We start from the raw sequence: 12996 nt of genomic DNA on the forward strand, positions 1-12996 counted from the left end.
TTACTAAAGACAAAAAGAAACCACATCGCCAGACCAACAACTGAGAGGAAAGAACTGTAAATAGACTCATGAAGAGTTGAAATAGGAGATTGGATTGCAATGTACAAATTGTTTTATTCATCAACAGTCCATGAAAACATTAAAATACAGTCAAGCAAACAAATTGATATTATGTAATAACTGGCTCTGAATTAAAGGGGAAACATAAGGTCAACCTAATCAAAAAAACATCCTGTGACAACTCAGAATATATTTAAGTAAAAAGTAAAGCACTGTAAACATTTTTACTTTTTGTGATCTTGCAACCACAAACTTTACATTGTTTTTATTAGGATTTTATGTGACAGTCCTACACAAAGCGATGCATTTAACAACTAAAGATATTTTATACCTGTGATGTGTTATGGAAAACGGAAAAAAAAAAAAAAACATTGTGGAAATTAAGTCATGAAAAGTGTTGTTTGAAGTTGTTTGGGGGACACAGTACACAACACTATGGCATGTGAGGGGCAGAATCATGCTTTGGAAAATTTTTTAAGGATTTAGATTTTTGAAAAGATTTCCCAAAAACCCTTTATCCTCCTTTCCTTTCATAATAATGCATCACTTTGATGCTCCCCCACATAAAATCACAATTAAATATGAATTTCTTTTAATTAGTTTGTAAAAGAAAAAAATTTAAAAATGTTGACAAGATGTAAATGCAGCTTTCAGAGTTTAGTCGATTTAGAAATAAACTTTCGACTGTAAATACTGCTGCAGAATTGAATATGATTAATCCAGCTAAGTTTGCTAAACTTGCAGAGAAAATGTCTTAAAAATCTAAAAAAAAAAAAAAAAAAAGCCAGACTGTCTGAATGTCAGCCTCAATAAAACACACACTTACTCTCTCACGCTACCACGCACACACAAACACACATCCTGTTGCAAGAAGGCATAGGCTTTGGCCTGTACGGCTTCCCCTTCCATAGGTCAAGTAAAATATGTAAACTATCAAATACACAGTTGGTCAGCAGGTCACTCAAACAGGAGCTCGGACCTCACCCGTATGTGTGGGCACCTCTCAGCACGCACATCACACCAAACCAGCAACTTAACCCCAAATAAGAGAGATAGCATCTTTCTTAAACCCACAGGAATTACAGGGAACGGTGTGTGTAACGTGATGTGGAACACACGCCATGCCCCACCGGGGGAACTATCACAAAACCCCTGTAATAAACACCACAAGTCCAGCAGAGCCTGTCCTGAGGCGAACGTCAGCCCCCCCAATGGACACAAGCCTGGAGGGATCAGGCTGGACGTCCCAAATGTCCAAAAGTGATGTTCTGAGAAAACTCATTCAGACTTCACAAATACTCCAGTTTAGGAGCAGATCAACTGTTTGCACAGGCTGACTTTCAGCATGTTTTTGAGTGTTTTGGTAATGGCAGATATCAAAGAAAAAGAAAAAGAAAAACAGATACAGGTACCTGGAGGACAGGAGCACTCTTGGCCGACATCCCTAGCGGTCCGCAACTTCGGCATCAGAGCTGCCACTTTCTGAAAATACGCAAAACAGAGTAAGAAACAGAATATTTCTAACAATGAAACTTCTATTTGCATAGCCATAGGATGGGTTTTAATGTTGCAAGCTCCCCGTCTCTCACATACAGTCCTTAGCAAGCTTAAATGAAGACATGGGTTGATGTCTACTACAACTGGTTGTACAGATACACTGATCAGGCTTTTCCTAGTGGACACCAATTTCTTTGAGGTTTCACTTGAAGATTCAAATTTTGTTTTGTTTTTTTAAGAGGGAAAAGTATGTGCCATGTGAGTTTTGATAGAAATAAATATTTTAAATCAATCACAAAACAAGGAATTCCAGGATTGCAGTGATCTGTGCAGAAAAGTCTCATGTGTCCATGTCCTTTATTAAACTCATAAAAATGCCATAGTACGTGTTGTTTGTTGTGTTAAAAAAAAGGTGGAAAAATGTTTGATGATTTGATAGACAGAGGGGGAAAGACTAAATTTTTCTGTACTGATGATCATCAGAGCCGATCAAGATTAAACTGATATATTCCCACATAAGGCTGATTGATTGGTCTGTCTATAATTTATTGGGGAGCCTTGCAGTAGACTCTGACCTCCTTCAATCTCTAATGGCGCACGCCAGGAGATATTCCCAACCACCACATGTTGCTTTATCACAAATAATCGATTTTGATCATGTACCTCCTCCACAAGCTTTCCCACTGGGGCGCTGAGCTCTGCAAGGAGAGTCCCATCCTCGTATTTGAAAGACCTCTGCGGAGCCTGGAGGATGGACGCCTTGTCCATCTCCATGTACAGCCGGTTCTCCAGCCGCTGGGTCCTGAAGCTCATCAGAAGACACACGGTGACTGAGCTCAGAGACATGAGCAGGCAGAGAGCGATGGGAAAGCCAGGCAGCCAGCGCTGGTCTCCGGACTTGGTGGCACACTGACACACCGGCTTGCTTTCCCCGTTGGAGCCGCTGCTGGCCGTCTCCATGCTTGGAAAAACTCTCAAACGGTGACCAGAACCAAAACCGAAATCCCTTCCGTTTGTTGGCGCGGTCCTGTCAACAAGTTGCAATAAAGTTCGGTGAAGTAAGTAAGTAAGCAGCGCGCTTTGCTCAGGAACAACACCAGGCAGCAGCACAGTGGGCTCAGGCTTCAAAGCGCAATCCTGAATTTGTCCTGGAGTCGGAGGCAAGCAGCAGTGCGCGCAGAGGGTCTGAACCGCGGCGAGATGGGAGCAATGCGGAGACCAGCCAGAAAAAGACTCACATCGGAGCTTTCTGCGGGGATACGACTGGATCAGATGCGTTCCTTTCTGAAAGTTGCGCGTTAAACTGGCGTGGCTCCGCCGCCCTGCCTGACCACGTGGGAGGCTGCAGATTGACAACTGGGTGTGAGAATGACCCGCAGAACAAACGGAGCCCACTTAGGACGCGCAGCTCATTATGCGCTGACTCTCCCGAGACTAATTTACTAGTGAATCTCTCCACGGAAGGATTGAAACACTTTCAATTAACTGAAGAATTAACGCTTTTATTTACTGTTGTTGATGCAGGTCAGTGCCAAACTTAGAATATTCAGTTCAGGTCCAACCTGCCCACAAAAAAATAAATGGTAGAAAACGTGACGATTTTCCAAAATCTGCAGCTTCTATCACCACCGCGATACTTTTTTCTTTTTTAAACAAAATTCGCCCTTGATGGGAATTCTGATGAGATTTAATTCAGGTGATTGTCTTTTAATAGAAAAAGGCTCCATGCCGCCATCATGTGGATTACTAAAGGTACTGCTTATAATAAAAACGCTTACGCATTCGTTAGTTCTTTCTGGTCACGTTTATTAAGACATATAATGCAAAAAATACATAACCAGTCAATGGAAAATGGAAACAAAGACTATGTACAAGTTTTCACCCTGCAATGTAGTTTATACATCAACAATCCAAAAGAAAGCACTGTTAAGCAAGAATTACCCATGTCAATTAAATATACAAACTGAAAAATCCCATAATTTAAAGCGGTTCCACTGGTAGAAGTGTAATCATTACAATTTAAATAAACAGAAAACAAATGATTGAAATTGACATCTAAATGGCAAAAGTAATAAGAACTTAATGAGTGAGACCAAACAGCAGTTTAATGGACAAGACAGCAAAGCAGGGCAGTGTGACTGATGCAGTCAAGAGTATGTCTCTCCTGGAGAGTCAGGATATAGAGGCTGATTGAACCATCATACATGTTACGGTAACAGGTAGGTCTACATATTGAGAGGTTCCGCCTCATTTGCTACCGCCACTGCTGCTGCTGGAGCTCCTGGTGCTGCTGCCTCGGCTGCCACTCTTCCGGCTACTGCTGCTCTTGTAGTAACAGTCGAAGAAGGGGTGTCGAAGTGCCTGCTCCAGGCTGAGGCGCTTCGAAGGGTCATAGTCCATCATCTTCTCTATCAGGTCAAAGAGCAGCCGGTGGTCTTCACTTCTGGATACGATGTAATGCTGTGGGAGGAGAAGGAGTTTGAAAATGATTACTTCTACTACAATCACAAAATGAGGAAGCAAAACTGAATTTCGGCTTGAAGGAAAGCCTGCAGTTGCTTTTGTCTAAGATTTATTTAAATAATTCTATTTCCACAATTAAGCATGTACCTTGAGGGGTTTGCAGTGTTTCTTGACGTATCTCCCGGCAGAGCTGTGAACGTCCCAGTCCAACTTGTTTCGGTGAACATATCGTCGTTTCCTATATAATATGCAAATGTTTAGACTAACGTAAACACCTCATGCTTAAATCTATGCCACTTCGAGTTCTTGTGAAAAATTCAGTTGACAGAATAAAAGTTGAACATAAAAATTTAAGAGTACACTTAATCCTCTCAAATTAAACAAAGCTTTAAGCGATGGTGAAAATCCAAAACAGTTTTACAGATGAGGCAAAATGTTGCCACTTTGATCAAGAGTTTGTGCTCAATAAAAACCAATTGTTATACTTTCTTTTTGACTAACAATAATATTTTAGGTGCTTTTTGCCAGAATAACTATGTAGTACTACACTGAACACTCTTAGCAGTAAAAAATATTGTTAATGCAATATTACTCTTGTAAAATGAGTTGCGGAAACAGGAAGTATTAGAATGCCACGACCCAAATATTTGTTAGAACTATAAATGAATGCTTACTTAGTTTTCTCCAGGAGGTTTGTAGGGATCGGACCCAGGACTCTCTCCATCATAGCAAGATGCTCTTTACTGTCATGTGTCTAAATGGGAAGACAAAGCAAACACTATCAAGTACTGTAACATTCCAGAATGTATATTTCTGCTCTCTACCGCCACCTACCTGGAAGAGGGTTGTTCCAAGATAATATTCGATGAGAATACAGCCAATGCTCCAGACATCACAGGAATGGTCCCAGCCCAGGTCTGAAAGACATCACAAACCAAGTAAGAAACCAGACAGATCTGTCTAAACCTTTTGTGCTGCAACAGTAATAATACACTCACCTAAAATAACTTCCGGAGCACGATAGTGACGAGTTGAAACTACAGAGGTGTGGTGCTCATGATCATAGGTGGCATTCCCAAAGTCTACAATTTTCACGTCAGGGTTCTTGAGTGTTCGTTCATCTCGTCTCTGAGAACAGACATTGAACAAACTTGATTTCTATCTCAACATTTAAGTTGTACATCATTACCAGGCATAACTATAATCAATTTACCTTTTCACGGTTGTATTCCATGTCATAGTCTGAATCGATCAGTAGAATATTTTCAGGCTTCAGATCTGTGTGAGTCAGTTTGTTCTTATGCAAAACTGCAAGATAAAAAAGGTGAAGAAATTATAGTCAATGTAACCATTTCACAGCAAATGCATGTTGTGTGCACAGTGAATGCTACTTACATTTCACGGCTCGAATGATCTGGTAAGCCATATGCCTGATTTGTTTAACAGGAAAAGGCTGGAAGTTGTTCTCCTTCAAGAAATCATATGTGCTGAGGCCAAGCAGCTCAAAAGAGATACAAACGTGACCATGGTAGTCAAACCAGTCCAGCATATGGACACAGGAACTTGGGAGAAAAAGACAAGAATAAAGTTAGAAAAGCTGCATTGCAAACTAGTTTTTTTTTTATTACCAATTTTGCTGACAGTCTTTTGAGATAGAAATATTTAATTATTTAATGTTATAGGAAGAAAAAACAAAAACATCAAAAAGTGTCATTGGTGCTCCTCTGCTATAAGGAAAGAACTTACTATCTTCGGTCAGCATCGAGGGTGTTCAGGTGTTTAAGAACCTCTACTTCAGACATAGCTGCCTCTCTGTAGCGGTCTATATTTTTAATGATCTTCAGAGCCACTCGAGCCCCATGACTGAAATTCATTACAATTTTTAGATTAGAATAGCAAAACAAGGTTTTATTAAAACTGTATTATGGTGGCCGGGTGCTGGCTGAGAACTTACTTGTCATGATCAATGCACTCGACAACTTTTCCAAAGGCACCCTCTCCTAGAGTACACAGAATCTCATCTATGGGAAATACAGAGGAGCAATTAGACAAACAGCACTGAAAAAGTGAAAAAACAATCACCGCCTTTCATCATATTACATTTCTTTCTAGCTAGACAATTACAAACAAGATTCTGAAATCTGGCAAACAACTTGTTGCTTAAAATTTTAACTGGCAAATTCACCATTAAATAAATTAAAATGACAAGAAATGTAGTTTAACTGTACTGGGCCAAATATCTGTCTCTAAACTAATGTTTGAAAATATCCAGAAAACCAGAGTGAGAGAGACAAAGTGTGATCAACAGTAGGAAAAAAAAAAGTGTATATTCTATACATCTCGCTTTCAGCATGTCTCCATTGTGATAGATGAGGTGACCCTCGTCATCATCCTCAACACTCCTGGATCTTTTCCTGCTCCTGCGCTGATGGCTCCTCCTCTGCACCGGAACCGCCGCAATCCGCCATCACACCAATAACCCATCAGCCAGCACCCGGCCACCACAACGCGACATCGTCATTCATTCAACCAGGCCAAGGGGGAGGTGAAGGGGTGGACAGATTCAGGCCGTTCAGTAACACCACCAGACGAATGGGCGGAGCAGCAAATTCAAATTCAGCCCCGTCAGAGAAAATGGGCGTCGGCCACCACATGGTGTGTGTTACAGAAGAAAAACAACATGGCAACAAGATTTTCAGATGAGAGATTTTCTCAGAAGTACAGAAACACTTCAACTTGATTGATTAAACTTAATGTACATGAAGTTCTTTTGCAATCTATCAAACAGTTTAAATTGTCTACAATCATGACCCGTGATTGACCACTAGGATCAACTCAAAGATACTGGGTCCACTTTTTCTTGTCTATTTCTAAACACTCACAAAACCCTTACTTTCTGAACCCAAAAATATTTTACATGACATTTATCTAAATCATACTAAACTGTGAAGAGTATGACAACTATAAAGAAACAAAGAGACGGGTATTTAAGCATTGGCTAAACACCCATGATAATGAGCCATTCAATCTGGAGAAATAGAAGGAGGGAGAAGGAGTTTCCCGTACCGAGGAGGACCTGTGCCGAGAATGGCTGCGTCTGTGCCTTCTGTCTCTGTGCCTGCGACTGCTTCGCCTGCTGCGACCACTACGCCCTGAGGACTTGCTGTAGTGGTGCCAGTCAAGATCTCTGTCCTTGTAGGTGTCATCATAACTGTCATCGTTGCAGGCCACATCCAGACTGTGTTCACAGGTATATTTCTCCTGAGAATCCAGCCTCTGGTTTAGACTGCGGGCCTCCAAGTAATGCCTAAAATAAAATAAATGATTAGTATCAATACAAAACAAACACTCGAAAAGGCAAGTCGAGTCAGGTGCAGGCCAGGTTCTTGACAGATCGAGCACTAAAATCAAGACTGGATGTGATGGTGCTAATGGTCAGCCTCCTGCCTGACACCCTATCCCTGAACTTTTTATGTAACATTTGCTAATAGCAACGTGCTGATTTACAGCAACAAACGACCCTGAATCTAATTCAATGAGTAGCTCAGTTCCAACATCCAGTTTATAAAGAGATTAACGCGGCAAAAATAGTCGTGCAATGGGTCCTAAAGCCAATATGTAACTCCACTCGTTTAGGTAAATATTCGCACTCAGCCTGCCCTCCCCAAAAAGTATTTAGTGTTAGGCATTGAAAGTTGATGGTGCGTAATATAATCTGCGCTTTATCTGGTACACTTTAGTGAGCCCATATCTGCAAATACAAAACTGTTGATCAAGCATAGCAGCAAATTTAAATCTGTTTAGCTTTTTTCTTACATAAAACTTTGGTCTTTAACTTCACCTTATTCTAGGACATCAAATGCATTTCTAAAAACTTGGCACAAACTCAACCCTGCCTGCCATGTTCACACCCTAAAAAGACCAAGAAAGTCATGGTGACTTAGCACCCAGTTGGTATCAGTTGTCTGCCAAGAAGAAGTCTGCCTCTCTACAGAATTAAAATTAGAGTGGATCAGAAAACATCTGATGCAACTATATGAACCTACGTCTACAAAAAGATCTGCATTACCACACGGATACCACAGAAGGATTTACTTAATGATACTACCCTGTTACTTTGTTAGCAGAGTAACAGGGAATTAAATGCACACACAAAATTACCTGTATTGAGTGTGTATGGACTCATATTTTCAATATGAAATGTGTTTCCATTGGAAGAACCATCTGAGAAACTTTTTACATTTAATTACACTAAAAAAAAAAGGCAGAATATAATAGTTTCAAACAAATTAGCTGTAAATATTAATATATACTTTAAGCCCAATAATAGATTTCCACCAACAATATTGCAGGCTATAATTTCAGGACTTTGAAATTCTACTAATATTTAATCTGTATTTGTCTACATATATATGATTCAAACCATATGAAGTTGAATCACCTTAATGGCACAGTGTTTTAACATGAGTAAGTGCATCAGCTACTTTAAAATTAGAATTAGTCTGAAAGACTTGCTAATATACAGCAACATTGGGCCAGTTAAAAAAAAAAAAGTAATTCAATAGGTTTTCTGGTCTGTGTCATAAAGCCAATACTGCCCTCATGCGTTCATACAAAGAACAGCTGCTTAGCCATCTCTGTTGACAGTAAATTGAAATGTGGACTATCAACTCTGGCCAAGGTGACTTTTTAAAAGCAGACAAATAAATAAAAGTCAGTTCTTGGAAGAGGAAACAAGTATTTCAGGCTTGTTAGACGAGTGAATATGCATTTGGGCTCTACTGCCTATTTTACAAGCACTTATGAACACAAATTTGTTTGAAATTGCTTCATCAGTAGCTTGTTTATTGCAATACTGAGATGCAACATAATAGTAAAATGAACCACAATGCCAGTTTGTGGGATTTTTATTTTGTTAAATTCAAGATGTCTGTTGAGACTATACCTGTCAACTGATCCTAAGATGACTCTAATCAGATATTTACCCATCATATGTCTTGTTGTAACGAGGAGATCTTCTGGATCTATTCTCTCTGTCGCTGCTCGGTGAATCTCGTTTTCTGCGTTTGCGACACTCCATTCTTTCTTCCCAACCATACTCGTCTAGCCAGACACCTGGGGAGCGCATTCGCTTTGAGTGCCGCATCTGGGGAATGTGGAAAAAAAATTCACAAAGTTAGATAATCTGGAATTCATTTATTCTTTGTGTGTTATAATTTTATCACTATTTAATATAAGGCGGCTGAACTTCACAGCTAAAGCAAGAGAAAATTTAAAAAAACAAACAATAGTCCCACAAATTATTAAAAGACCAAATAACAAGCATAACTTGGGTGTCCAAAATTAAAATGAATTAATGCAAATTGCAACAGACAAAATTCTTGCAACTCGATCTTTTTGGTATTTTCATAAAGGAAGTCGTACTGTGGCTTCAACAGTAGGGAGGACTTGCAGTTTTGAAAAAATGGGGGAGTTACTCTGAACACCAACCTAATATGGATGCAAAAACTACCATGTTTATACCCGCAGGAAAAAAAATATATATATATATATATATATATATATATATATATATATATATATATATATATATATATATATGACGTAATGGTGAAGTAGCCAAAACTAATCTGAAAGAACACAAAAACTTCCTACATTACAATTTCACAAACAGCATCGTCGCTGATACAATCATCAATGGTCGTATCCTAATATAAAGAGTGAAAAGTTTAACCGTGCAATTGTTCACGACAACAAAGTGTTTAGGCCTCGACTGCAAGGCGGTGTCAACTGACGTGATCTCAAAATGACATTTATAATGCCCAGAAGTGTTTGTTTGTATTTAAAAAAAATCTTTCCTTGCAAGGTTTCAACAAAAGCAACTATGCAATTCAGTAATAACCCGATTAAACATAGATTTTCATAAGATAACCAAATCAACGACGGCCTACTACAGCCTTTTGTCGGAGCAGTACCTTTCCGTCAGTGGATCGTACAACGGAAAATACCACAAAAAAACAAAGAAAATAATATATTCATCCTGCAAAGTGTTAACTATAGTCCCCTTAATTTGCATAATACTTTTGCAAATTAACACGATTACTTTTAAAATACATTTTAAAAAATCTTAACAAAGAACCGTTATGTAACCGCAGAGAATCAGCCATGTTAGCGAGGCGTCGAATTTCACAAAAACCCAACGGTCGAAATTTGACTTTAAATGTGTGGTAAACCGCGTCTAATCACCACGTGTAGAGAATATATTACCTTTATTTATAGCTGTGAGGTTCGAATGAAAGTTAATATCAGCTGGATAATGATTACGAGCGAAGAATCTGGAAAAACGTCCGCGACTTCCAGTCCTCAAAGATGGCGACTTTCTGTAGAAGCTGCTGGAACTTTCTTCACCAAATATCCTGACGTAAGACACACATAACACCCGCCCACCGCAGTGCCTGATGGGAAGTAGAGTTCTGAACAAATAAGTTGCTCAAAGTTATTGTATTTACACATTTTACGATATGAAAACCCATTTTTGAGAACAGTCCCCTTCACATCTGAGTAAAGTTTTTGTGCTTCCATTTTATTCTCTGTTTTTGTTGCCCAGATTTCATCCTAAAATAATGAATATTATGATAAAATTCTTAAATAGCTTTTTCTTACACATTGTCTACAAAACACATGAAGAAAGAATGAGAGATGTGTGAAAAGACTCAAGAAAAAATTGTGTTTTAAAATGTTCATTCATTATGCTTTTAAAATAGCACCTTTCACTTCATGGAGCAATTTTAAACAGCTCATTTATCTTGACAGGCATGTTTGTAGTCTAGGAAAGAAGTCATAAACAGAACGAGACAAGGACGAAGAGGGAGTAGAGACAATGAAAACAAGGAGAGAACACGGAAAGTCCATGTGATATATTGAGAAATCTTCCTCCTACTCTTCCTAAAGTTAACAGAAGGTCACATCATTGGAGTTATAGCTAAACTTTTGGTAATGTTCTCTTAACTAAAGTTAAATTTTACTTTATCACAGAGTTATCACTGGCTCTCTTTGTCTCCTGTTAGTATTTTAAACTTTTAAAAATGACAGAAAAGCAAACAGATTCTATCTAATACAAATATGGTTTTGGAATGGATAAAGCGGGCAGAGATTATGCTTCTGAAGTAACCCTGAGTTGAATTCTACAAAATATTTATGGGCTACCCCTAAAAACAAAGTCGCAGAAAAACAACCCATTGAAACTAATTTACTAATTGTCATAAGAAGAATGCCCAAATATGCATACAGAATTATAACAGGTTTTTAAAGGCTACAAAAAGGGATGTATTTGAAATTCAACCTTCTAAAAATGAATTTAGCCTTGTATTAATGGGGTGTATATATTTCAGAATGCATAACCTACTTGGACCATGGGTGGTTCTGCAATGAATTCAATTTGTCCATCCACTCGTTTCTTTTTTTAATCTCAGAAGTTGCTTATTATGTTATCATCCTTCTATACTTGCTGTGTTTTTATGATGAGTCCCCATGAGCATTTTTTTTTACTGTAATTCAAAATTTTGTCTTATGAGAAAATATGCTTGTGTAACGACAACTTTCACACCTACGTGAATATACGGCGTGGTTTTGTCTGAAATAGAATAATATTTTATTGTCTTTTCCACAGTCATGTTCCACACACTCTTTAATCATACAAAGACAACATAACAGAGCAGGAAGTTCGTCGTCATCGTGAAATTGCTGTAAACAAGCCTACCAGGCTGTGCGCAGGGTCAAAAAAACCCACGTTGCCTGAACAAGGAATTGTGGGTACAAGATGTCTGCGCCCTGTCTTTAACCTGATAACGTTTCTATGGTGGAGTTCGTCAAAGAGTCCTGTTATTAGAACAAGGTTTGTTGCGGATTTCGCCGAGAAGACGATGTCTGAACACGCCGAGCAGCAGAGGGGACCGGGGTTGTCCAGGGCAGTGATCGCCGAGATGCTGCTGAAGAACTTCGAGAAGCTGTCTGACTCTGACCAGAAGTTATTCACGTACGGACCTCTGTACCTGGGGGGAAACGCTGGGTTTGCGGGGCTGGTCGCCAACAGCCTGTACCGCAGGGTTCTGAACGTCCAAGCGGCGCGCATCGCCTCCAGCCTGCCCATGGCCGTGCTGCCCTTCCTTACCACCACCGCCCTGTACAGCGGCGTGGTGTCGCAGCCGCTGCTTTCCGGGGATCTGAACTGCCCCACCTGCTCCCTGATCAGAGGCGGGCTGGTCGGGCTGGTCGCTGCTGGAGTCTACCCGATGCTGCTGGCGTTGCCGTTGAATCTCGGCCTTGCATCCAGATACAGCTCGGCTCCGATGCCAGAGAAGGGCACGATGCTGCGGTACTGCGTGGAAGTCTCCAGACCCGTCTTTAACAAGATGAGAGCGGTTTTCCTGCTACAGGCTGTCTTTGGCGGCTACCTGGGCGCCAGGCATTTCCAAAGCTACGCCAAGCTGGCCCAGATAACCTTCAGCAAGGGGGAAGAACTGCAGGAGTGAGAGGACTGGACTGAGAATAACCACCTCATTACATACGAATGAAAATCGGATTTACCTCTGGGTGCTTCCCAGAAAATAAAACGACACAGCATTTATCACAGCATTGTCTGAAATCATTTTGTCACATCATAAAACGGAAATGAACCTCCCTATTGCAAACAAACTCCTGGAAATTCTGGTAATGTTTATGACAGATTACCAGAGTCACACAAAGCTGTTAAGTTTTGTTTTTTAAGACTGACTGAAGAAAAATATAGTTTAGTGTACATAAATTGCGTTTTACTGTCCATATGTTGCTGTTCTCCGTTTCTATATGGATGATCTATTGTGTTCAAAATAAAGTAAATGATTGATAATGTTGTGTATCATGTTAATATTTGTTGTACTTAAGCAATTAAGATTGGAAATGGATATGTAAGGATAGGCACATATAAGCTGAATTGCT

At 39.7% G+C, this 12996-nt stretch overlaps 3 protein-coding genes across 3 annotated transcripts in view; 1 reads left to right on the top strand and 2 right to left on the bottom strand.

Annotated features, from left to right (window-relative positions):
- LOC129362524 (collagen alpha-1(XXIII) chain) overlaps window positions 1–2860 on the bottom strand; it is a 143590-nt gene extending 140730 nt beyond the window's left edge. Inside the window, exons 1-2 of the mRNA XM_055034072.1 lie at window positions 2221–2860; window positions 1473–1542 (exon numbers count right to left, since the gene is read on the bottom strand). Of these exons, the coding sequence (XP_054890047.1) occupies window positions 1473–1542; window positions 2221–2517 (367 nt within the window). The 5' untranslated portion in view covers window positions 2518–2860. The remainder of the gene's footprint in view (window positions 1–1472; window positions 1543–2220) is intronic.
- A 482-nt stretch (window positions 2861–3342) lies between these two features.
- Window positions 3343–10422, bottom strand: clk4b (CDC-like kinase 4b). Its single transcript, XM_055034061.1, has 13 exons — window positions 10288–10422; window positions 9006–9166; window positions 7087–7327; window positions 6358–6460; window positions 5975–6041; window positions 5767–5883; window positions 5416–5582; window positions 5234–5328; window positions 5019–5148; window positions 4855–4937; window positions 4695–4774; window positions 4168–4258; window positions 3343–4017 (listed from the first exon to the last, which is right to left on the bottom strand). Exons 2-13 carry the CDS (start codon window positions 9164–9166, stop codon window positions 3805–3807), a joined length of 1548 nt encoding a protein of 515 aa, XP_054890036.1. The 5' UTR covers window positions 10288–10422; the 3' UTR covers window positions 3343–3804.
- A 1342-nt stretch (window positions 10423–11764) lies between these two features.
- On the top strand, window positions 11765–12907 carry tmem126a (transmembrane protein 126A). The gene has a single exon (XM_055034070.1). The coding sequence runs from the start codon at window positions 11943–11945 to the stop codon at window positions 12549–12551; it is 609 nt and encodes a 202-aa protein (XP_054890045.1). The 5' UTR covers window positions 11765–11942; the 3' UTR covers window positions 12552–12907.
- Window positions 12908–12996: the final 89 nt, after the last annotated feature.

Source organism: Poeciliopsis prolifica, unplaced genomic scaffold, assembly GCF_027474105.1.
Source record: "Poeciliopsis prolifica strain line A6 unplaced genomic scaffold, Auburn_PproV2 SCAFFOLD009, whole genome shotgun sequence".
In the NCBI taxonomy this organism is placed as follows: domain Eukaryota; kingdom Metazoa; phylum Chordata; class Actinopteri; order Cyprinodontiformes; family Poeciliidae; genus Poeciliopsis; species Poeciliopsis prolifica.

Coding starts and splice junctions, on each gene's coding strand:
- clk4b (XM_055034061.1), bottom strand. CDS start 9,166: ATGCGGCACTCAAAGCGAATGCGCTCCCCAGGTGTCTGGCTAGACGAG. Junction 5,884..5,974: donor GAGTGCATTGATCATGACAA/GTAAGTTCTCAG, acceptor AATGAATTTCAG/TCATGGGGCTCGAGTGGCTC. Junction 4,775..4,854: donor TTGGAACAACCCTCTTCCAG/GTAGGTGGCGGT, acceptor CTTCCCATTTAG/ACACATGACAGTAAAGAGCA.
- tmem126a (XM_055034070.1), top strand. CDS start 11,943: ATGTCTGAACACGCCGAGCAGCAGAGGGGACCGGGGTTGTCCAGGGCA.